Here is a 26,364-nt window from a genome sequence, read left to right as displayed (position 1 = left end):
GAAAAAGACTAAACTGAAAGAGGGGAACAGCATGTAATGGGGGTGGGGCGGGGCGAATGCAGGTATTTATAGGGCTTGGGAAGGTCACCTAAAGAGTGCTGTGGCCCAGTGTTTGCACTTGTTTATATTACTAAACTTGAGGAATATTCTTTGCTTCCATGAAAAAATAGACTCTCCTGTGTTCCTTGAAGCACTTAGCCCTACTGTCTATTCTCCTGTGGGTAAATAAGGATGTGATGGAGTGAATGCTGCTGGCGCCCTGCCTGTATCCCCTTTCCCTGACACCTGTCTGTGCATCCATGCCCCAGCCCTGTGCTAAGGGTACATAGCTGTTCCCTTGCCTGGAGAATTTCTCTGAGCCAAATGGGAATCAAACAGCCCAGGATATCACTCCTTCCCCACCCTAGACCCCTTACCTAAAGGTGGGATTAGCTCTATGGTGCAACGTGTCCTCCAGAGCTTCATCAGGGATTAGACTGAAGCTGGTCTTCAGCTGAGACCACATCCTAGCTTGTATCTGTGTCCTTGCCCTGGCCTGTTTTCCTCATGTCCCTGCTCCCAAAGGCACTCTCCCAATGAACTACTTGAACAAGAATCCTTGTCTTAGTTTCCACAGTGAGAGACACAGAGATTCAGAGGGTAGTTTTTTTGGCTATGGGTCCAAAAGCAGTGCATGTGCAGTGATCCCTGTGGCCAAGAAGGGAGGATGTGCCCTTTCAATGGGAGTTAACACTCAACATCCACTGGTGGCTGCTCCATGGAAATCCCAGACCAGGGCTGCCTGGGTCTTCCAGTTTTTTAAGGGAAGCTAGAAATTCAGATTTTTAAATGGGAAACATTAAATTTATAAAATGTTCATAACTGCTCCTATTTAAAAAAAGTTCTGCGTGGGCAAACAAAGTATCCTACTTTCCACCAAAAACCAAAAACTTATCTGCAGGATATCACAGATAATAATCCTCTAAATAATCCTGCCTAAGATAGTGAGGTCCCAGTGGGGGCTGTGTCTAGGAACAGATGAAGGTGTTGCTATGCCTGGGGCTGATGAAATAGGGGAAAGGGGTGGGTGAGGGAAACTGCTAAATGCCCACATAATTCTGAGATATTTTAGCTTCACTGACTCATGGCACAGTCATGTGCCACATAATGATGTTTTGGTCAACATGCATATATGACAGTGGTCCCATAAGTTAATAATGGAGCTCAAAAATTCCTGTCACCTAGTGACACCGTAGCTCTATATTTTAGAGTGTGCTCCTTGTACTTATATATAAAAAAGTTAATTGTAAAGCAGCTTTAGGCAGGTCCTTCAGGAGGAATTTCAGAAGACAGCATTATTATCATAGGAGGTGACAGCTCCGTGCTTGTTACTGCCCTTGAAGACCTTCCAGTGGGACAAGATATGGCGTGGATGACAGTGATGTTGATGAGCCTGACCCTGTGTAGGCCTAGGCTAATGTGTGCATTTGTGTCTTAATTTTTCACAAAATTTTAAAAATAGAAAAAGAAAATTTTAAAATAGGAAAAAGCTTATAAAGAAAGAAACTATTTTTGTACAACTGTATACTGTGTTTGTGTTTTAGGCTAAGTATTATTATAAGAAAGTGAAAAAGTTAAATTTAAAAGTTTTAAAAGTAAAAAAGTTACAGTAAATTAAGATTCATTTCTTATTCAATAAAGAAAAATCTTTTAAAATAAATTTAGTGTACCCTAAATACAGTGTTTATAAAGTCTACGGTAGCAGCCAGTAATCTCCTAGGCGTTCACACTCACTCACCACTTACCCACTGACTCACCAGAGCAACTTCCAGCCCTGCAGCTCCACTCATGGTGAGTGCCCCTATACAGGTGTACCATTAAAAATATATATATTTTTTGAGACAGAGTTTTGCTCTTGTTGCACAGGCTGGAGTGCAATGGTGTGATCTGGGCTCACTGCAACCTCCACCTTCAAGCAATTCTCCGAGTTCAAGCGATTCTCCTGCCTCAGCCTCCCAAGTAGCTAGGATTACATACATGCTAATTTTGTAGTTTTAGTAGAGGCAGGGTTTCACCATGTTGGCCAGGCTGATCTCAAACTCCCGACCTCAGGTGATCTGCCTGCCTCGGCCGCCCTAAGTGCTGGGATTACAGGTGTGAGCCACTGTGCCCGGCCTTAAAAAGATTTTTATACCATATTTTTTATTGTACCTTTTCTATGTTTTAATATGTTTAGATTCACAAATACTTCCCATTGTGTTACAGTCATCTACAACACAGTAACTACAAAATATGCTGTGTAGGTTTCTAGCCTAGGAGCAAATAGGCTTTGCAATGTGGCCTCAGTGTGTGGTATGCTCTACCATCGGGGTTTGTGTAAGTACATCCTGTGATTTTTATGCAGTAATAGAATTGCCTGATGATACATTTCTTAGAGCATATCCCTGTCATTAAACAACACATAACTGTAATTTGTCTCTTTATTAACAAAAGCTAAGATAACTGTAAGAATTAAGGGATCTGGGTTTCATTTTTTTGTTATTAATTGTGAAATTGGGTAAACTGCTACCATGGTCTCGCTGGGCATCAAACTATGGCATGCTAGATTTTCTTTATACAGTCTAGGAATGCTTTCATAAGGACTTTTCGTTAATAATATTGCCTTTTGCATATTATTTTTGTTAGCATTTAGGTCTCATCTTTCTATTTTAAGCACATCTCAATCATTTGAGTTTTAGATCTTTTATAAGTACTATGTAGCTGGGCTTCGTTGTTGCTTTTGTGTCTTCATCTTTGTTTCTTCATCCTTTATCTTTTGTTATTATCAATATGAGGTTATTTAAGTTACTCATATTCATTATGACCACATACTTTTTGAATTGTTTCCTGACATCAAATTGTATATTTTATTTATCATATTTGTTTTTGTTTATCTCCCTTTCCTCTTGTGGTTTGGAAATTTAATATCCTATTTCTGATCTGGTATTGTTAACCTTCAAGTTTTAAAAATACATTAAAATGAATATTTTCTTTTCAACTTCAATAATTAGTTTCTAAAGTTTCATATTTTAACAAGATTGGATCTTTGGTGTACTTTTATTTCCCTGAGTTTCATTTTCTTTCCTCCAGGATATATTGAGATCATCTGGAATTTTAGTTCTAGAATATTATACTTTTTAATCTTTACCTTTAAAGATGCTGTGCTTCTTGTATGTTAGAAATCTTTCTCAACAAAATTTGGCCAAAATTTTTAGCCACACCATTAACTGTGTATTTGGACTCAACAAATTATTTATTTGTATAAATCATTCCTTGAATTATTTTTCTGGAACTTTTTTGAAAAATTTTGCCCCAAGAAATGGTGGACTGCGGATAATTTTTGAGTGTGTATTCAAATATTTATTTTTTCCTCATTTGAATGTTAGCTTAGCAGATAACTAAATTTTACATGAAAAATCCTTTTTTTTCCCTTGAAACGTAGGATTTTCTCCTTATTTTGGAGTTTATGATTTTATCAGATTATATTTTTGTGTGTCTTTAAAAACATTTCAGTTCTTGCTTGGTAGGCTCTTTCTATCTGAAGGTTCAAATCTTCCTTCAGCTCAGAAAATTATCCTTTATTATTTCTTCCTTTCCATCATCTTTTTTTCCTCTTTTTGGGAGACCTATAAATGGGGTGTCAGTTGAGAATGTGATTGGCTGCAAGTAACAGTGGCTTAAACAGTAAAGAGTTTATTTTTTTCTAGTAACAAGAAATCCAGGAGTAAGCAGCTCATGTCTTTCTGTCCTCCTGATCTACATTCCTATGTGGATTTTTGTCTTTAGATTTGCAAGATTGCTGCTGCATCTGTAGGCAGTGTGTCCATTTTCCAGGCAGACAGAAAGAGGGAAGGGGAAAGAGCAAAGAGATGTTCCTCTGAGGCTTTGCCTTTTCACTGGGGATGGTATGGTGTCCCCAGGACTTCTACCTGCATCTCACTGGCCAAGCTATATTGCATAGCCATTTGTTCAGTATGTTGGGGCAAGTGAGAAGGGGGATTCGGGTATATTACTTTCTCTTTTTTTGTAGTAGGGGTAGGCAAGGAAGAAGGAAATGAGAAATGGGGATCATGTCAGTCAGTATACAGTGTCTGCCACAGATGGTTATAGGACCTCTCGAACCTCTCTTCCAGGTCTTACAACATTTTCTCATAATGTTAATCTTTTTTTGTCATTTTGCATGTATGAACTCATTATACAGTTTTCCAGTTTGGGTTTCAACCATGTCTATTCTGCTGCTTAGCCATGCAGTTCTCTTTTGAGATTTTTAAAGGTAATATTGTTTTTAGGCCGGGCGTGGTGGCTCATGCCTGTAATCCCAGCACTTTGGGAGGCCGAGGTGGGAGGATCACTTGAGGCTAGGAGTTTGAGATTGGCCTGGCCAATATGGCGAAACCCCATCTCTACTAAAAATATAAAAATTGGCCAGGTGTGGTGGCGCACACCTGTAATCACAGCTACTTGGGAGGCTGAGGCAGGAGAATCACTTGAACCTGAGAGGTGGAGATTGCAGTGAGCCAAGATTGTGCCACTGCACTCCAGCCTGGGCAACAGAGCAAGACTCTGTCTCAAAAAAAAAAAAAAAAAAAAGAAGACAACAATTATTATTGGTTATTATTGTTTTTTACATCAATATTTACTGAGAGTTCTTTCTGCAAGTCCTCTTATCTAAGGTGGGACATCAACATACAGAAATTCTATAGAGGCAGATGCATGTTAAAATAGAAATTCAGAGGAAGAAGCAGTGCAGCAGGAAAAGTTTAGGAAAACTTTGAAGAAGGAACCTATTTACTATATTCTCAAATCATACCAAACTTCTTTCTGTTCCTCAAATTCTCCATGTTCTTTTAAATGTCTCTGTTTTCAGATGTTCCCTTTCCTTTATGAACTGCCCACAACCTCATCTTTGACAAGTAAGTGTACAACTTAAAGAAGATGACTAAAATGATAATTAAGTTTTAATTCCCCTGACCTCTTGTTCTCTGGTTGTTCTTTTTAGTGGCATGCTTAATTTTTTTTTTTTTTGAGACAAAGTTTCACTCTTGTTGCCCAGGCTGGAGTACACTGGCGCAATCTCGGCTCACTGCAATCTCTGCCTCCGGGGTTCAAATGATTCTTCTGCCTCAGGCTCCCAAGTAGCTGAGATTACAGGCACCTGCCATCACACCTGGCTAATTTTTGTATTTTTGGTAGAGACACAGTTTCACCATGTTGGCCAGGCTGGTCTTGAACTCCTGACCTCAGGTGATCCACCTACTTCGGCCTCCCAAAGTGCTGGGATTACAGGTGTGAGCCACTGCGCCTGACTGGCATGCTTAATTTTATGGATTAATCTCAAGAGAGATAAATCTTCTCTTGAATCTCTCTAGGACAGGGGACTGGTACTAGTTGGGTCCATGGCCTGTAGGAATTGGGCCACACAGCAGGAGGGGATGACAGGTGGGCTAGCAAGCATTACCACCTGAGCTATGCCTCCTGTTACATCAGCCGCAACATTAGATTCTTATAGGAGCATGAACCCTGTTGTGAACTGCGCATGGGAAGGATCTAGGTTGCCTGCTCCTTTTGAGAATCTAATGTCCGATGATCTGGGGTGGAAAAGTTTCATCTCAAAACCATCCTTTCTAATCCTGGTACCCTGAGTCCATGGAATAATTGTCTTCCGTGAAACCTGTCCCTGGTGCCAAAAATGTTGGGGACTGCTGCTCTAGGATACTTATTTAGAATTTAAAAAATATTTCCATCTCGGTTGGGAACTCACACTTGCAATGAAAGGCACCCCCTAAGCTAGGTGTTTCTATTACCACCCTCACCCGTGAAATGGGTTTGTATCAGATCTCAGGTCACTCACATCTAATAGTAGTGAGTGGGGAGTCTGGTGGTGGATGTTTAGTTACCTGCCTGAACCCTAGCTATAAAGGATGCTGGTGAAGAGCATTTTCTGGTTTCTGTTTTAGGAAGGTAAGATTCCTAAAAGCTGGAAGTTCCCCACATATAGCAAGGGTGTATAGAGGTGCTAGACAGATAGAAGAAAAGGAGGCCATTTACTGCCTCTTACGTATAATTTATTTCTGCAATTGCATAGTGCTGAAACATTTACATTTCTGTTGAATTTAATCTGACATGCTCTTTTAACTTCAGTATCATTTGAAAATAATCCCATTCAGACAAGAGTTTAAAATTAGCCACAATTTCATCATCAATTTCATAGTTTTACTTTTTCATGATTATTATTTCTCATTTAGGTTGTATGGTATTGACATCACTTTTATTTAGGAAAAATTACAGTGTTTGTGAGTAATATATTTTAAAAATTATGCATAACTTTTATATACCAGTTTGTAAGCATATTAAAAAACCTTTATTACTGTATCATAATCCTTGTATTGATATACTACAATCTATCCACTTTTCCCCTATTAGACATTTTATTATAAATAGCATGGCAACACATTTTTTTATCAGTCTGTGTTCTGGGTTGCAAGTTACAAAGATGGACTTTGGCTTAAATAACAGAAAATGAATTTATTGGGACTCTTTAATAGTCCATGGACTCAATGGGAAGTTTGGGGAACTAGGTTTGTACATCAGGCAGATGTCAGGGCAGCCATAACATTCTGGTTAGGGGCTGGCTGCTCCTGGCTCCACAGTCACCAGACATTTGCTCCCCAAGAGATGCTCGTTGCTGCTACCATCACTATCCCCTGTTGATCATTTCCCTGCATCTTTGCTTCTGTCCCTCAAGGTTCTGGATGTTTGCTTCTGATTAGCCAAATCTAGGTAATTTGTTCGTCTTCTTGATGTCAGAGGGTAGAGAGGAGTGTCTTGTGGTGATCTCTCCCCTGCCAAGACTCACACACTGTTTGGTTCCACCAAAACAGGGACTGTGAATGCCAGGGTCAAGAGGATACAAATATAAAGGTCTTTGTGCATAAAGTTTTTATAATGCCTCTGATTATTACGTAGGGCTTAATTCCTGGTATTAGCATCATGAAATCAAAATGTATGAAATTCTTAAGCTTCTTTGCCCTCTACTTGCACCTTTATTCTAAATATTCTTCACAATTCTTCTGTCCTCTTTTTGCACTTATGCTTCTCTTTATGACCTTATCCATTTCCATAGCCCCCAGGGTTTGAACCACTTTTGATATGTGGGTAAGTCAAGCATATTTATTTCAATCCCAAGTCTCTATCTGGAACTTCATGTAAGCATATTTAACTCTCTAACATAATCTGTGCATATCCTAGGGGGAATGTCTGCCAATTTCAAAAGGTCCCAAACAATTCATCATCTTTCTCCTCAAACCTACTGCATCTATATAATCTCTGGTTTAGATAATATGACCACCATCAGCTAGTTCACAAAATCAGGAACCTGTTTTTTTTTTCTTGGTAAGACCACAACAAAGTTTATTTTTAAGTTACTTATTTTAAATAAATAAATACTTTTATTTTAGGTTCAAGAGTACACGTGCAGGTTTCTGTAGATAAATTGCATGTCACAGGGCTTTGGTGTACAGATTATTTCATCACCCTGGTAATACAAATAGTACCCAATAGGTAGTTTTTCAGTCCTCTCCCTCCTGCCACCCTCTGCCCTCAAGTAGGCCTTAGTGACTGTTGCTCCTTTCTTTGTGTCCATGTGTACTCAGTGTTTAGCTCCCACTTATAAATCAGAACATACAGTATTTGGGTTTTGGTTCCTGTGTTATTTTGTTTAGGATTATGGCCTTCAGTTGCATCTATGTTGCTACAAAGGATATGATCTCATTCTTTTTTATGGCTGCATAGTATTCCATGGTGTGTATGTCCCACATTTTCTTTATCCAGTTTTATGATTTTGCTATTGTGAATAGTGCTGCAATGAACATATGCATCCATGTGTCTTTTTTTTTTTTTCTTTGAGACAGGATCTCACTCTGTCACCCAGGCTGGAGTGCAATAATGTCATAATGGCTCACTGCAGCCTTGACTTCCTAGGCTCAAGTGATCCTCCCACCTCAGCCTCCTGAGTAGCTGGGACTACAGGTGCATATCACTACATCTGGCTAAGTTTTAAAAATTTTTTGTAAAGATGACATTTTGCCATGTTGCTCAGGCTGGTCTTGAACTCCTGGGCTGAAGCCATATACCTGCCTTGGTCTCCCAAAGTGCTGGGATTACTGGCATGAGCCACTGCACCTGGCCTGCATGCATGTGTCTTTATGGTAGAATGATTTATATTCCTTTGGGTATATACTCAGGAATGAGATTGCTGGGTTGAATAATACTTCTGTTCTAAGTTCTTTGAGAAATTGCCACACTGCTTTCCACAATGGCTGAACTAATTTACATTCCTACCAATAGTGTATAGGTGTTTTTCTCTGCAGCTTTGCTAGTATCTGTTATTTATTTTTTGACTTTTTAGTAATGGCCTTTTGACTGGTGTGAGATGGTATCTTATTGTGGTTTTGATTTGCGTTTTTCAAATGTTAAGTAATGTTGAGCATTTTTTAAATATGCTTTTTGGCCATGTGTATGTCTTTCAAAAAGCGTCTGTGTCTTTTGCCTACTTTTTAATGGGGTTGTTTGTTCTTTGCTTGTTAATTTGTTTAAGTTCCTTATAGATACTGAATATTAGACATTTGTTGAATGCATAGTTTGCGAATATTTTTCCCATTCTTTAGATTGTGTTTACCCTATTGATAGTGTCTTTTGCTGTGCAGAAGGTCTTTAATTAGGTTCCATTTGTCAATTTTTGTTTTTGTTGCAATTGCGTTTGGCATCTTCATCATGAAATCCTTGACAGGGATTATGTCCAGAATGGCATTTCGTAGGTTATCTTCCAAGGGATTTACAGGTTTAGGTTTTACTTGATTTTTTTATATGGTGTAAGGAAGAGGTCTGGTTTCAATCTTATGCATATGGCTAGCCAGTCATGCCAGCACCATTTATTGAACAGGAGTCTTTTCCCCCATTGTTTGTTTTTGTCAACTTTGTTGAAGATCAGATGATTGTAGGTGTGTGGCTTTATTTCTGGGCTCGCTCTTCTGTTCCATTGGTCTATGTGTCTGTTTTTGTACTAGTACCATGCTGTTTCGGTAACTGTAGCCTTGTAATGTAGTTTGAAGTCAGGTAGCGTGATGCCTCCAGATTTGTTCTTTTTGCTTAGGATTGGCTTGGCTATTTAGGCTTTTTTTTGGTTTCATATGAATTTTAAAATATATTTTTCTACTTTTGTAAAAAATGTCATTGGTAGTTTGATAGGGATAGTATTGAATCTGTAAATTGCTTTGGGAAGTATAGCCATTTTAGCAATATTGATTCTTACTATCCATGAGCATGGAATGTTTTTCCATTTGTTTGTGTCATCTCTGGTTTCTTTGAGCAGTGTTTTGTAATTCTCATTGTAGAGGTCTTTCACCTTCCTGGTTAGCTGTATTCCTAGGTATTTTGTTCTTTTTATGTCTATTGTGAATGGAATTGTGTTCTTGATTTGGTTCTCAGCTTGGATGTTGTTGGTGTATAGAAATGTTATTGATTTTTGTACATTGATTTTGTATCCTGAAACTTTGCTGAAGTTGCTTGTCAAATTTAAGAGCTTTTGGTCAGAGACTGTGGGGTTTTTAGGTATAGAATCATGTCGTCTGTAAACAGAGATAGTTGAACCTCTTCTCCTTCTATTTGAATGCCTTTTATTTTTTTTCTGTTTCTGGATTACTCTGATTAGGATTTCCAGTACTATGTTGAATAGGAGTGATGAGAGTGAGCATCATTGTCTTGAGGAACTTGTTCTATATCCTTGATCTTTACATTTCCCTTTACTCTTTCATAAAATTATCTCCAGGTTCTGTAAATTATACTTCCTATGTATCTCTGGATTCTGTTCCATATTCCCAGAAAACATTCCTTAGTTCAGTCATCCATTACTTTTGTTCTGGATTGTAGCTATTGCTTCTTAACAACTCCTGGGCTGAAGCCATACACCTGCCTTTCTGCCTCCACTCTTCCTCTCAGTAGTTCCAGTTTTAAAATGCAGACCTGATTATGGTGTTTCTTTGATTAAGGTCCTATTTTCTCCAGCCCTTTCCTGCCCACAGAGGTTAGTTGATCCTCTCCGGTTCCCATGGTGCCCAGGGCTTACCAGCTCTCTTCACACCTTAAAATTGTTGCTGCCAAGAGAGAACTCCTCGAGGGCAGAACCTTGTGATATTCATATTGAATCACCAGTGCCTAACATCATATGTATGTACAGTAGACATTCAGTATGAGATTTTTGAATGAATGTAATATATAGGTTTTATAAGGTAATATGGAACAAATATTAGTTGAATGAAAGATGATCAATTAAGTTTGTGAAACCCAAGCAACTGATTTTATAGACGCCATGTTACTTTTAAGGAACAAAGTTTGAAACTACCATGTCCCATTACAGGGTAAACCTGATTTCTTCCTACTTGTTACTTCCTAACATGTCACAAAACAGTTTTTGAATGTAGATAAATAAGAATGTTATGAGAACCAGACTGTGAAACTAAGAGATTTGTTCCACAGGGGAAAAATCCCCTTAAAATGTTAGAAGATACTTTATACAGGTTGGCAGATAACAAAACCAGAAACTATTTCATATTATTCTTTTACCAATGTTAACTCACTCTCTCTCTCTCTCTCTCTGTGTGTGTGTGTGTGTGTGTGTGTGTGTGTGTGTGTGTGTAGTCCTGGGTACTATTATAGCCATCTGAATATTTTGGCAGAAATATAGCCAGGGAATGACCTGGTAACCCTTGTTTCCTCTTAGGGTGATCAGTCTGGCTGCGTGGTCCCGGGAGAAGGATATGCGCTTGCAGTCAGCCAGCATCAGCAACTTGCTGAAATTGATATCAAACTCCAAGAACTCTCTGCAGCCTCCCCAATGATTTCCAGCTTTTCTCCAAGACTTGAACATCAGAATAATCAGGTATTTGAAGAATCCACAGACTGTTCAAGTTAATGTGTGCTAAAGCTAGTTCACATAATTTTACAATCTGCTTTTAACCAGTTGCTTTTTCCAGTGATCATTGTTTCATAACCGTGTGTATTTTCCTTTGGTTACTTCCACTTTCTCCTCATTTTTCTTTCATATGGTAATTTTCTAGGATGGAGTCACCGAGGGAGTTTTTATTCTAATATTATTATATCTGTATGCTTGAGGCTAATTCTCCATCATGATCAAGAGAGAGTGGAGGGAAGAAAGCTAATATGGCACTCATGAGTCCTTTGAGAGCCTTATTTTACTTTATCCCTCTGGCACTAGGTATTAGCAGTGGCAGCCGTTGTCCTTTACTCTGCCACATTCTTTTAGCTCCTTTAACATCGAGCATTGAAGCTCATTATGTTGATTTCTCTCCTATAAGAGTTTTGAAATGAATGTGTCTCTTCTCTCAGTAGTTCCCTCAAATATTTTACAAAGCAGGTATGGTGGTTTACGCCTGTAATCCCAGCACTTTGGGAGGTAAAGGTGGGTGGATCACTTCGGGTCAGGAGTTTGAGACCAGCCTGGCCAACATGACGAAACCTCGTCTCTATTAAAACACAAAAATTTGCTGGGAGTGGTGGTGCTTGCCTGTAATCCCAGCTATTCGGAAGGCTGAAGCAGAAGAATCGCTTGGACCTGGGAGGCAGAGGTTGCAGTTAGCTGAAATCGTCCCACTGCACTCCAGCCTGGGCGACACAGCGACACTTCCTCTCTAAAACAAAAATGGCATATCAGAATATCAGCTTTAGAAAAGTAAATTTCTCTCCCACCCCTACATTTTAGTACTTCATGGAATCTGGTTTGGGTTTGGGTGGCAGACTGAAGAGAAAATATCTGATTGTATAAGAGATTAATAACCCTCTACTCTAGCAGCTTTATAAAAGTTTCACCAAATCATTTTCTGTACAATTATAGATGGCTGTCATCTTCTTGGACCATCCCAAGATTTAAGTATCAGTAGCCTATAGGTAATCCTTCTGTTTTATAGTAAGCACTTCCTCTAAGCTATCAGTTGAGCATTAGGGATCCAGCTTCATGCCAGTTGAAGCAACTTCAGGGGAAAGGAACAGTATGAAGGTGTTCCAAGGTAACAGTTTTGTGACTGGTTATATTTCTAATGGACAGGCACAGCGGCTCCTAACCCGTTAGATAGCAATAATGGTGCTGTTGTTCCCACTATTGATTTGAAATTCTGCAGTGGGATTAAAATTTTTGGAAAGCAGAGATAATTAGAATCTTTGTCCTCACTCAAATGTATCCCAGGACTTTGTTTTTTATTTTATTTTATTTTTTTATTTTTAAGACGGAGTCTCACTCTGTTGCCAGGCTGGAGTGTGACCTTGGCTCAGCTCACTGCAACCTGTGCCTCCTGGGTTCAAGTGATTCTCCTGCCTCAGCCTCCTGAGGAGCTGGGACTACAGGCGCGTGCCACCATGCCCAGCTAATTTTTGTATTTTTAGTAGAGATGGGGTTTCACGATGTTGGTCAGGATGGTCTCTATATCCTGACCTCATGATCTGCCTGCCTTGGCCTCCCAGAGTGCTAGGATTACAGGTGTGAGCCACCATGCCCGGCTGTATCTCAGTAGTTAGACATGAGTTAGGCTAGTTTATGTTACTGAATTCTATTTTTCAAAAAGGAGGAACCCTAGATGAGATAATAAAATGTTTCAGAGATACTCTTTGTTCTTTTCATGTTTCAGTTGATTTTTTTTTTGTTGTTAAATTTCAAGGGTAGCTGAAATATCAGAGATAAACTATGGTCTTAAATAATAGAAAATATAATGTCCTTTTTGTGGCTGTCAAATGAAGTGAGGTCTGTGAAGTCCAAGACACTGATATAGCCATCCAAAAGCTATATTTTTGGCAAAAATATAGTGTGAGAATGACCTGGTGACCCTTGATTCCTCCTCTTCTTGAAAGAGACAGATAATTCAGAGATTTGTTTGTCCCTTAGGACTTCAAATAAAAAGCGTGAATATGGTCATATTTTCTCATTATCAAGTCAATCACATTTTCAGAGTTCACATTTATAGTTCAGATAAGATTTTTAAAAAATAAAAGAAAAGCCAGTACCTTACATTTCTGGTATATGCTGAGATTATGTGTTTTTATGTGAAACAACATATATTTGGAGAGAAAAGAGAAAACAACATTTTGGGACTCCCATTGGATGCAGAAACAGAAATATAATGTAGTTGTTAAAAAGAAATTTTATGCTTCTTGCATGCAAAAAAAGAATATCTTTTGAGCTTTTGTTCAATTTCCCTTTGGCATTTCTTCATTTCTAACTAAAACCAGCATTGCACATTGAATTTTCAAAGCAGAAATGCTAACATGGCAAATTATTTTAGGGATATTATTTTGGATTGGACTACTTTTTGAATAAATACACTGTATCTTGAATAAACTCTATGTATCTATTTAGTTGATAAATGAGTTCCAATCAGTTACTAACCCACAAATATTCATAGTTCATATTCATTTTATTTTTAACTCTTCTGCAAACCATTAACTCACCAGTAATTTTTCTCTGCGCTCCTTAAGAAAGAATTTCTTTTAAGTGGAATGTAAATTTCTGTTTTTGAACAATTGATTCAGCATATATTGAAACCTCCTGGATGTAAGGAATTGTAGAGAACTTAAAGATGAATCAGGCAAATAAAATACTTTGGAATCAAAAATTCTCACTTCAGATTTGGCTCTAGCATTTACTAGTTCTGTGGACTTGGGCACTAATTAGAAGCTCTCTAAACCTCATTTTCCTTATTTATAAAATAATACTAATATTCTTTAGGGTTCTTGTAAATAGTATCTAAGTTAATATACATAAAGTATTTAGCACAGTGTCTGACACAGAACCCAGCCAATGATATTATTGTTATAAATGATATAAAGAACTTATTTCCTTATGGGAGGTATTGAGTATACATAGAAAACTGTGGACAAGACAGCATAGGCGAGTGCCATAGAAAACCTTTTTTTTTTCTTCAAGAGACAAGGTCTTGCTCTGTCACCCAGGCTGGAGTACAGTGGTGCAATCATGGCTTGCTGCAGCCTTCACCTCCTGGGCCCAAGCAATCCTCCAACCTTACTCTCCCCAGAAGCTGGGACTATAGGTGCACGCCATCACCAGCTAATTTTAAGATTTTTTTGTAGCAATGTGGTCTCACTGTATTGCCCAGGCTGGTCTTGATCTCCTGGCCTCAAGAGATCCACTTGTCACAACCTCCCAAAGTGCTGGGATCACAGACATGAGCCAACCTCCCAAAGTGCTGGGGTTACAGGCTCATAGAAGGCTATAAGTAAAGTGCTGTGGTGGTTCAGAGGAGAGAGAGGGAGCACATCCAAGGAATATTCAGAAAGTCTGTTTCCATAAGTGAGGGGCAGGAGGAGGAAGAGGAACTAGGGAAGGAGGCAGAGCGATCAGAGACACGTAAGAAGACTACCATTATGTATCATGAGGCTGAAAACTGGTGGCCTACAGCAGTGGTCCCCAACCATTTTGGCATCAGAGATTGGTTTCCTGGAAGACAATTCTTCTGCACACCCAGGGAGGGGGATGGTTTTGTGATGATTCAAGCACATTACATGTATTGTGTACTTTATTTCTATTATTATTACATTCTATATTATTACATAATGAAATATTTATACAACTCACCATAATATAGAATCAGTGGGAGCCCTGAGCTTGTTTTCCCGCAACTAGATGGTTCCATCTGGGGGTGATGGGAGACAGTGACAGATCACCAGGTATTAGATTCTCATAAGGAGCACACAACCTAGATCCCTCACATGGGCAGTTCACGATAGAGTTTGCACTCCTATGAGAATCTAATGCCGCTGCTGATCTAATGGGAGGCAGAGCTCAGGTGGTAATGTTAGTGATAGAGAGCGGCTGCAAATACAGATGAAGCTTCACTTGCACCTGCTGCTCACCTCCTGCTGTGGGGCGGCTGTTCCTAACAGGCCACCTACCAGAACCATCCATGGCCTGGGGGTCAGGAACCTCTGGCCTACAGGACAAATTAAGCTCCCAGATGGGTTTCCTTTTGCTTACAAAGGATTTAAAGATATTTTTTAGCCAACATTTAAAAATTAGGTGAATTCCTATAAAAATCCAAATTTCTAGTTCTGTCTTGAAAAATTAAAATTAGAAAATATACCAGCATTAGACTTAAATTCTCACTTGGCAATTACCGGATTGAGCTGAATAGTGACTGCTCTTTCTACAGGGCACAGATTCTCCAGTTTGCCTCAGTTACTCACCACTCTTTGTATGGCAGGCCCTGAGGCCCACTTCATACATTTATGTTACTTGTCCAGCCCTTGCAGAGACCATCAAAACATTTCTGAATGTCTGCTTATTTCATAGGAGACACTATAGTGGCTGATGTAGCATCCAGACTAAAATGAAGCTTCGTATCCAGACTAGAATGAAGCTTCATCTCTGACCTCAAGGCAGCTTGTAGGATACTGGAGGATATGATGTAAACATAGAACAAGTTGTGGAGTGACTGTGAGTGAAACAAGAACCACCACCAGATGGGCACTGATTGAATGAAAAGCACGGAAAGTGTATGCTGCGAGAGCACAGACAAAGGAAAGGGCTGCGAGAGCACAGAGAAAGGAAAGGTTATCTGGTGAAGGTGTGATATTTTAAAAATTCCTTTGAAGATTTCTTTTTGTTGGTCAAGAAAACAGTTTCTTGAACAAGTTGAAACATAGACTTTCTGACCTATGTGTGTATGATAACTATAAGGTGGTAAGCTGGTATGCAGCACATAGATTTAGGATGATAAATGCGGTTGAGTCAGAATAGTTTGAATAACTCTAGGAATGTGGCTCAGAGATGAAGGAGGTGTTGGTCTCTGTGGAAAGGACAGATAAGAAGTCTTCTTTTCCTTATCAGCTGGCTGATTGTGATGTTCTCATATAGATGCTCTGGCCCAGCACTTAACTTTATGGCACCATTTTAAAAGCAGCATTTAGCTTTTACGTATCTGATTTCCTTAGTTTAAAACTAAGCATGTGGTCACAGTCAAAAGAAAGAATGGCATATTACTGTTGTTTCTGTAATGTGAATAATATGTGGTTGCAGTTTTTACATCTGCTTTTTATTTTCATTTTATCTTAGCAAGAGAACTAATTGAAGCAATTTTTTCTTAAGCTCTGTGGTTTAACTGTGCATACCTTTCTGAATCCATCTCGTAACCTTCAACAGATCGGTTCGTTCTTCCCACATATTGTAAATCCCACCATAAAACTGAGTGATGTTCTATAATTTAGTTACCATATTTCTTATTTGTAGATGTATTAGATTGCAGCTCTCTCCAGAAATATCTAAGATATAGGAGTTATGTAAGCATTCAATTTCTTAAATCCTTAGCAACTGGATTCAATAGTAAATTCTATTCCATTTGGCTCTTTTATGCAAGTATAGTTTATTCATCTCTCATGCAATCAGTGTAACTAAATCTAGAATTCCAGTTCATCGTTATATATATGTTTTTCTGGTTGGGAAGGGCCTCAGAAATGGCTCTGATTGACAGCAGGCATCACTGTGTTCTTAAACCGACTAGTTTAATTGAATATAAAGGTTTTCCTTGCTTTTATTTATTTTCTTATTCTTAAAATATTGATTCAGTTGAACACAATTTGGTAAGCTCCAGAAAAAATTAGCAAACACTTGATTGAGGAAAATTGTAGTTTTTATTGATCTCTTTTCTTGCCAAGATCATGCTATTATTGCTGACAGCAATAGTTAACTTTTCTTTTTTTGTCTCTTCCTGTCTCAATATTAGCTAAAATTGAGGAAATACAGACCATTGTTTGACATGTAATTCTGAAAGATGTTTTATTATTGGGCCCAGGGATTTGTATAGTTCCAGTAATGGCCATGGACTCTACTTGACCCCAGATGTTCTTAATGTTGTTGGTTGAGGGCAGGAATTTAGAGTTTTAAAAATGTATGTTAGTCATAGGCACAGAAATCTTATTGACCATCTGCTCATTTCCAAAACCCATAGAAGCTGCAGGAGCGTGGATTTCTGGGTTGAGGAACAAACAAGACGTTACTTCAGAGGTCTTTACCTCCAGTGCCAATCTGTTAGACCTCCAGTTAAATCTGGGAAATTGCCCTTGCCACCTACATTTTACAGGTTACTGTGAAGTTTATATTTCTTTGTTTTCCTGTGTTAAGCTTCTGATGTAGTCAAGTTTTCCTTCATTTTATGGCATTATTCCAAGGTGATAAAAACAATCTGCTTGAATATTTTTTTTCCCTACTTTTGGTACTGCCAAGCACATGATCCATCTGATGACAGGAAATAACAGGATTCTATGGAAATGTATATAGCATTACCTTGAAAACAGGTCAGGCTGGCTTTATTTAAGCAGGTTTGTCTTTTCCCAATCCTTAACGTGTGCCTTATTTGCGTATCAGACAACTTATGAAGTGGTGGGTAATTTCCTCTGTTTTTGACTTTTGAAAATGAGTTTATTTTGCTTCAAAGACCCCTTTTGGCCTAGTCAACACCACAGATACTTTTTCTAAGGATAAACTCAGAATCTCTTGGCAACCAATTCTTCAAATCAACAAATGTCTTTTGACCTCGACCTCAGGGACAGTTCTCTTCTAGCGGCATATCGAGGAGAGCTTTTACTGAGTTCTCCATAAAAGCATTCCTGTATGACTCAGAAACACAGAAATGATATGTTGGTCAGAGAATCTGATTAAACATTTATACTATGAGGAATCAAGATATTTCCTGATGATCACGAAGATAGACAGTACTGGTTGGCACTTTGTTGTGAGAAAAGAATCTTTCCTGGTGCCACAGAGCTTTTTGAGTATGCAGCTGGGCAATATTTGCAGCATCAGTGGCTACCTTTTGCTGACCCCTCCTGGCCTCTGCTTTCATTATACAATATTTTTCAAGTATTTGAACTATATAGTTATGCCATCAGAGACCGTGACAGAAGAAAGTTTTTATATATCCTTTGGGTCTAACTGTAAAGAATTACAGACTCATTAAGTTATTAGAGGGGGAAGTCACTTTCTCAGAAGTAATAGAGACCCAGAAAGCGAAGGTGACTTCCTCAAAAGTACACAGCTAACTGTTCCATCAGAACTGGAGCTAGAATCCAACCTTCGGGCCTATACATCTTAGGTGTGGAGAGTCACATTGTCAGAGCAGGACAGAAGGGGCCTTGGTAGAAAAATTTCTTAAAAATAAAAAGCAGTGGCTCACATCTGTAATCCCAGCACTTTGACAGGCTGAGGTGGGAGGTTACTTTGAGCCTAGGAGTTCAAAATCAGCCTGGGCAATATAGGGAAACCTATTTCTTCTTCATAAAGAAAAAAAAAAAAACCAGCCAGGCAAGGTGGTGGGCACCTGTAGTCCCAGCCTTTTGGGAGGCTGAGGTGGGATCTTGAGCCTTGAGGTTGAGGCTGCAGTGAGGTGTGGCTGTGCCACTGTACTCCAGCCTGGGCAGCAGAATAAGAACCTGTCTCAAAATAAAAGGCTTACCTGCTTATGAAAATGATACATGTTTATTGTAGGAAATTCAGGAACTACAGTAAAAAATAAGAAAAATAAAATTAAATAATCAGGATTTTTACCAAGTTAATTATTGTTAAATTTCCTTCCAGTCTATTTCTCTTATCTCTCTTTTTCTCTCCCCACCTGCCCCCATCAGCTAGAGTTTTTGACAGAAACACAAGGAATACCTAGCTTGGATTTTGAAGATAATTATACAAAGGGACTATTTATGTAGATTTAAAGGAGGTAACAAGGGATGTTGGGACACCTGGAGACTACCCACAGTGGACAAGGGGAAGAAAAAGTGTGTGAGAGCTCAATAAGAGCTGGAGTTGTGGGAGAAGAACTGGCTATTTGAAGTTGTAGTAATAGAGGACGTGGGCAAAAGGTTAGCCAACCCCAGCCCCCTCAGCATGAGCATTTGAGCTGTAGTTTCCAAACTCTGTTTCCTTGGCAACCTGAGAAGAGTTGGCATGCTGAATATGTTAGGAGACAATTTTTCTTATGCTAAAAATGATCCTTGGATTGGGAGACTTACAAAGACCTAATGGAGAAGCCGTATTTTGGGCATCTCTGAGTGCGGTGATTCTTGTGGCCGGGCGTGGTTCTTGCTGGGTCCTTGGACTCAGTGTGCCTATGGAGGCATTTCAAGAGATAATGGCTCCTGTGGGATATGAGGATTTTAAGACAGGCAGCTTATACCTGTTTTGCTCTTTATACTTATATTGTTTTGGCATGGACTGTAGCAAACACTCCCATTGAAAAGGGATACCTGATACTGCCCTGCTGTGTTTCCTGCCTTCTGAGTAGAGTGGCTCTAAGTGTGAGCATGAATATGCAGCTGAATCTAAGAAAACTCTGCACATCTCAGGGATATATCACTGCCCAAACTGAGATGCCAAAGCATGAGGGGAAGGAGAAAAATACCCCGAGCTCTCTCGCCTTCTGTCTTCTACTCTCCTAGAACTCCTCTCCTCACTTTGACTATCCTAACCTGAAGACCCAGCTCGAGGAGAAACACCTTGATTGTCCCAGCTTGTGGCAGCTGCTCACCATAGTTTATCATACTTCTTTTGAGGGACACCTGGGCCGTTTTCAGTTTTTAGCTGCCACAAACATTTGTGTACAAGGCTTTAGTCATATATTTTAATTTCTCCTTGATAAATTCATAGGAGTTGAATTTTTGGGCCACAGGATTGACAAAAAGTTAAATGATTGACAAACATTTAACTTTTAAAGAAATGGCCAGTTTTTCAAAGTGGCTGTGCATTGCAGACAGTGTAAGACAGTCCTCCTTTTTTTCCCACATTTCCAGTATTTGGTGTTCACAGAGTTCTTCATCTGGGCCGTGGTAATAGCTGTGTAGTATTATCTCGTTGTGGTTTAATTGCATTTCCCCAGTGACTAATGATGTTGAGGAGGTTTTCATGTTCTTATGTGTCATGCACAGAACTTCTTTTATGAAGTATCTGTGCAAGTCTTTATAGAATTTGATTTTCATTTGATTAATTATTATTGTCTATTTTATTATTTTTATTATCGAGTTGTCGGAGTTCCTGATATATTCTGGATACAAGTCCTCTGTTGGATTTGTATGTTATGAACGTTTTCTCTTGGTCGGTGGTTTGTCCACTTTCTCAATGGTGGCTTTGGATAAAACAACATTTAAAAATACTGCTAAATGCAACTTATAATTTTTTTTCTTTCTGTGTCTTCTCTTTGCTTGCCACGAGATTTAGAAAAAAATCATAGTTGTAGATTATTAAAATAATTCCATTTAAAACTGAAATCCAGTGTGGGTTTTTTTCAGATTACCATGTGTCCTACTTCATAGCAGGTATATCTTCATAAAAGTTTGTAAAATGGGCTGGGCACGGTGGCTCACGCCTGTAATCCCAACACTTTGGGAGGCCTAGGCAGGTGGAGCACAAAGTCAAGAGATTGAGACCATCCTGGTCAACATGGCAAAACTCTCTCTCTACTAAAATATAAAAATTAGCTGGGCATGGTGGCGTGTGCCTGTAGTTCCAGCTACTTGGGAGGTTGAGGCAGGAGAATTGCTTGAACTGGGAGTTGGAGGTTGCAATGAGCCGAGATTGTGCCACTGCACTCCAGCCTGGGGCCTGGTGACAGAGCAAGACTCTGTCTCAAAAAAAAAAAAAAAAAAAGTTTGTAAAATGCTGACTGCTTAGCATTACAAAGAGAATTTGATAGCATTTTTTCCAAACCGTTCCCTAACGTTAGATTTTCTTTAAAAATTGTTTCCTATAATAATTCAGTCTCTAAATGTGTATTAGTCTGTTCTCTCACTGCTGTAAAGAAATACCTGAGACTGGGAATTTATAAAGAAAGGAGGTTTAATTGGCTCACAGTTCTGCAGGCTGTACAAGAGGCATAGCAGCTTCTGCTTTTGGGGAGGCCTTAGGAAACTTACAATCATGGTAGAAGGTGAAGGGGAAGCAGGCACATCTTACATGGCCAGAGTAAGAGAAAGAGAGAGAAGAGGGAGGTGCTGCACACCTTCTAAACAATCAGACCTCATGATAACTCACTCACTATCATGAAAACACCACTGAGGGTATGGTGCTAACCCATTCATGAGAACTCCACCCCCATGACCCAGTCACTTCCCACCAGGCCACTTCCAACACTAGGGATTATAATTTACATGAGATTTGGTAGGAACACAGATCCAAACCATATTAGGATGCTTCTAGAGATTGAAAGCTACCAGAAGTGAGAAATGAAGTCAAATATAAAGTAATTACTTCTTGAAATTGATGCGCTCTTTTAGTAATTTGCTTGGTAGAATTGTATACAATATGAATCTTACTGAAATTCATTACTAGTTTGATCAAAGTTTTGAAAATCAAAATTACAGTCCATTGGCCAGTGCTTATACAGCTTTGGAATTATAGTTTGCATTGGGACACAGAGAATAGGGCCAGCCATGTCACTGTCTGGGCAGCGACAGTGTGGTAAGTGCAATAAAGGAACATGTGGTGTGGCTGAGAGAATAATTTGTCCTTTGTGGGTATGTCAGGGAATATTTTATAGTGGAAATATGCTTGAATTGGGCTCAAAATGGGTAGGAGTCTCCACAAGGAGTTGAGGGTTGGAATGGGAGGAACTAGAAGTGGTGAATATTGCTGCACATTTGAGTCTGAGTCTCAAGCAGTGGAAAACGAGACTGAAGAGACTGACAGGGCCTACAGCATGAAGACTTTGCACCTTGTTCTGTGACCTCCCTGCAGTGGAGTGAACAGGGTGACTCATAGCATCAAGACCAGCCAGGAGGCTCCAGCAGCAACTTAAGTTAGTAGTTCTTGAATTCTCAAATAGGTGTGTTGATATTCATTTGGGGTGGTGGCAAAATATTACAGAAAATACTTAGGGAAAGTTATAGATTATAGTCTCAAACCTTTGGAAGGCCAAAAGGTTTTATTGAGGCAGGTTGGCATTTCATCCTCTGAAAGCAGCCAGTGGCCATCCCTAGCCCACTTGAATCACTGTAATGGTGTGAGAATGCATTCATTCATCTGTCGTTAAATCAGGGTCTGCAGGTCGGACTTCCACAGGCAGTGAGCGACGTCTCTGGTGGTGACGCTGACATGATTGAGGCCACATAGGTGTGCATCAGTTTATTAGTGCTTAGTCCTTTTTTTCTTTTTTTGAGGCAGAGTCTCATTCTGTTGCCCAGTCTGGAGTGCAGTGGTGTGATCACAGCTCACTGCAGCCTCAACCTCCCAGGTTCAAGTGATCCTCCCACCTCAGCCTCCCAAGTGGCTGGGACTCTAGGCCAACTGTTACTGTGCCTGGCTAATTTTTTTTATTATTTAATATTGCGTCTCACTCTGTTGCCCAGGCTCAAGGGATCCTCCTGACTTGGCCTTCTGGAGTGTTGCTGTTATAGGTGTGAGCCACCGTGCCTGTCCTGTCCTTACTTTTTGAATCAGAATCTCTGGGTGGAGGCTGGTTCTTTGCATTTTTTCTTGGGCTCTGGAGGTGATTCTGAAGCTCACTGGAGTTTTAAAACTACTGGTGAATGATGAGGATATCTGAACTAAGACAGTGAGAAAGAAACGAGTGCCGTGATTAGAGAGGTATTAGGGATTGGCAACTAGGTAGTGAGATTCCTGGTGACCATCTCTATGTAAGGAATGAGGGAGTAGCAGCATTATGGCTTGAGTGATTTCAAAAATGCCATTCCTGCCCATTACTTATATGGCAACACAGAGCAGATGTGTGCAAGAAAGGAAGTTTAATCTTAGATACAGGATGAAATTCCAATCAAGAAATGCCCATTTTTATCACCCAGAAATAACATTAACTTTGGGAAAATATGGTTCTGTCAATATAAATATTGCAGATAATAATGAAGTACTTTCGTTATATAATACTTATTCTTTTCAAAGGTCATATTCAGATCACATTTGTTTGGCATTAATATTTGTTGCATGCCTACTACATACTGTGATGATTTTTAGCCTAGATCTATCATTATTATCATCGTTTTACAGATGATGAAACTGAAGCTCAGAGAGATTAATTCATTTTTTAAGGTCAGTCTGGTCAGGAACCAGGCAGGACGAAGATTCAAAACTCCTGACCTTGCCAAGTCCAGTTTTATTCCCATTATTACACAGCTGCCTCTAATAATATGGATGGGCAGAGTTTTTTTTTCTTATTATTTATACATGGTGAACTTGAAATTTAGAGAAGAGTCTAAGATCTCAAGCTGGTAGGTATCAGAGCAGGGACCAGAACCCAGGTTCCTGTTTTCTGGCCCCAGCTCTTTTCACTGTCTCCTGCTTCCCAGATGATTACAGAAGTTGGGCTTGTTTTCCTACTTGTTTTGTGTACAGTTGGACCTTTACCTCCTAAAATGGGAAGACTTTAGAGCATTATAAATATTGCTTTGAAGGGAAGAAATATTGTTTGAGAGGCAATGCTGACCTCAAGGCTCAGTCGCTTTGAGGTAGCATGTGACAGCACATATCCAGCCTGGGAATGATGTGTGTGTGTGTGTTTAATTAGGAATCTGACCTTGATGGTGAAAGAAATATGGAAATAACTCCAGGAGAAAAGGTACTTAGGAACACCAAAGAGCAACGGGATCTACATAATCGGCTGAGAGAGATTGATGAAAAGCTGAGAAAGATGAAGGAAAATGTGGTAAGTCTTTCTTTTTTTTAAAATTAATTTTTTTAGGAAAAATAGAGGCTGGGTCTCACTATGTTGTTTAGGCTGGTCTCGAACTCCTGGGCTCAAATGACCTGCCCACCTCAGCCTCCCAAAGCAGCAGGATTACAGGTGTGAGCCACCACACCTGACCATCTCTCTTATTTAAAGTTTAATTGTAACCAACAATTGTACCAAAAAAGATTTCAGTCTCTTTTGATTGTTTTATGACTGTTCTCATGTGTTAAATCAGCCATGTGAATTTGTCACTAACAATGTAAATAAAAGCTAAAAATATAATTCATAGGACTTTGATATTCTTAAGCAATTTATATGATATAAAATGTTAAATAACATATAAAACATAGTCTGACTTCAGATAGTGTGTAAGATACTATCTGAAGCCAGAATAATAATCCATAATCATAATATTCTGACAGTGACACAAATATTCACTTTTTGTGGAAAAATTTGGTAGTTCTCCCTAAAATCATCCTTATGTTTTGAACTTACAGGATTAAATTCTCCCACTTTTTGTTCATAATTACTAACATGTTATTAGTAATTAATTAATTTTAATGCATTCCGAATCTTTCTTGGCCTACTTCTTGTTTTTCTTGCTCAACATAAAGACATGTCATTACTGATGAGTGGAAACTCTTAAAGGAACTAAATTGTGAGTTGGTTGTTACTATGAACCTATTAGAAATGCTCTATAATATGATTTTCCAGCTACTCATTGCATGCTTTCAGCTGGATTTTACCTAAAATTAACGATGTCAAGGCTGAGCTTGTGACTGTGGTCTTGCAGTAATTACCTGCAGTAAACCCTTTGGTCTCCTACTAAATTCTGTCATCTTGGGTGATGATGATGATGATCTTCAAGCCTCTTTGAGTTTTAACCAATATGACTAATTTGTTGCCATATCCTCCTGAGTTTCTTATGACTCAAAACCTTTTTTTGTCCCTGCTTTTATCATCCTTCTCTCAGTGTTGTCACTTCATGCCTTAGCCACTTACAACCTGTGTTTTATAGGATTTCTTGTCTCCAGTCACTCCCTTCTCTCATTATTCCATTTAATATGCTTCTTTGTGGAGCAAGCATCGGGTGAGTGATTTTAAAATGTGATCCCTTTCAAGAGCCCCTGAGAGTGTGCAACAATCCCATCTTCACACCCGGTGATCAAGCCCAGCTGAACTGCCCTTACCACCTGCAGGCCACAGATAGCAGCACGGACACAGAGCCTGAGGGAGATCAGGGCCACCTACTGAGAGTTAGGCAGCAGATCTAGAGGGAAAGAATACATGGTGCTTCTTTTATAGCTCATTTCTATTTGCTTTGCATGGGAAATCTCATGGGTGTTATATTTCAGGGAGACCTCTGTTTCTATTTTCAGAGGGATTTTCCTGATTCTGTTGATGGGATGAAGTGGAAGTAGGAATGATTGGGAAGTGTATGGGGGCTTGTGGCAGTCATTGTTGTGGTAACGATGGTACATTGCAAATTTGATGTAATAAATGAAATGTTTGTGGTTTGATTGGTTTTGAAAACTGCTGGTACTTCCTCTCACCCCATATCTGCCAATCCAAGCTTGTAGACTAGACCTGCCACTCCCCATGATCCATTCTCCTGATTTCTGACTGCTGTGGTCTGGATGTTTGTGTCCCCACAGAATCCCTGTTGAAATCCTAATCCCAAGGTGACAGTATTAGGAGGTGAGGCTTTTGGGGAAGTGATTAGGTCATGTCAGTGAAGCCCTCGTGAGTGAAATTAGTGTCCTTATAAAACAGGTCCAAGGGAGCTCATTTGCCCCTTTTACCATGTGAGGACATGTCACCCTATCAATAAGGAAATGGGCCCTTTTTAGGCACCAAACCTGCCAGCTCTTCGATCTTGGATTTCCCAGCTTCTAGAACTGTGAGAAATACATTTTTCTTGTTTATAAACCACCCAAAATACCATTATTTTGTTATAGCAGTCCAAACAGACACTAAGACACTGACCATTTATCACATACCTTGAACATGCATCTGTTCTTTTCTACCACGTCTCTACCATTATTTAATTGACTCAAAACCTGGGTCCTTTAAGAAATCTTGTATCATTCCAGTGCCTTATGAAGTTTGGCTACACTTAAAGGGATATGATAAATGTCAAGAATTGGTTATTATCCAAGTGGAGAAGAATAATATATGAGTAGATAAGAGCAATTATTGAATACCAACTATGAGCCAGGCACTATCCCAAGTATTTTACAGATATTAAGTTATTTAACCATCACAACTGCTCCGTGAGGTAAATACCACACTCCTCATTTTATGGGTGAAGAAATGGAGCAAAAGAGAGGTTGACTAATTCCTTAAAGTTATACAGCTAGTAAGTGGAGAAGATAGGATTCAAATGGTTCATGTTTAACAACTATGCTAGTACTGCCTTTCTGGGACTTGCTTTTCTTTTCATGATTTTTGTTTTTTGTTAAATAAAGTGTGATACTGTTTTTACTATTAACATATTAATATGGCATTTGCATAAGCTTGTTTCTAGGATAAGCAGGGAAGGGCAAAGTTGAAGATGGAGGGAGGGGTAAGCCTTGGAGAAGAACCAAGGTACCCTTTCCCTGACTCA

General features: G+C 39.2%; 1 protein-coding gene across 6 annotated transcripts in view; it reads left to right on the top strand.

Annotated features, from left to right (window-relative positions):
* The window catches only part of FSIP1 (fibrous sheath interacting protein 1), a 240,153-nt gene that overhangs the window by 54,028 nt on the left and 159,761 nt on the right, over nucleotides 1-26,364 (top strand). For all 6 annotated transcript variants that reach the window (XM_064374473.1, XM_064374471.1, XM_012462523.2 and 3 more), the window contains 2 exons: nucleotides 10,796-10,954; nucleotides 23,595-23,732. In XM_064374473.1, coding sequence (XP_064230543.1) covers nucleotides 10,796-10,954; nucleotides 23,595-23,732 — 297 coding nt within the window. The remainder of the gene's footprint in view (nucleotides 1-10,795; nucleotides 10,955-23,594; nucleotides 23,733-26,364) is intronic.

This window comes from Aotus nancymaae, unplaced genomic scaffold (genome assembly GCF_030222135.1).
Source record: "Aotus nancymaae isolate 86718 unplaced genomic scaffold, 86718_ANA_hifiasm-v0.15.2.pri h1tg000011l, whole genome shotgun sequence".
NCBI lineage: Eukaryota > Metazoa > Chordata > Mammalia > Primates > Aotidae > Aotus > Aotus nancymaae.
Note: the sequence above shows the minus strand (reverse complement) of the source record. Positions and strands in the feature narration are given on the sequence as shown.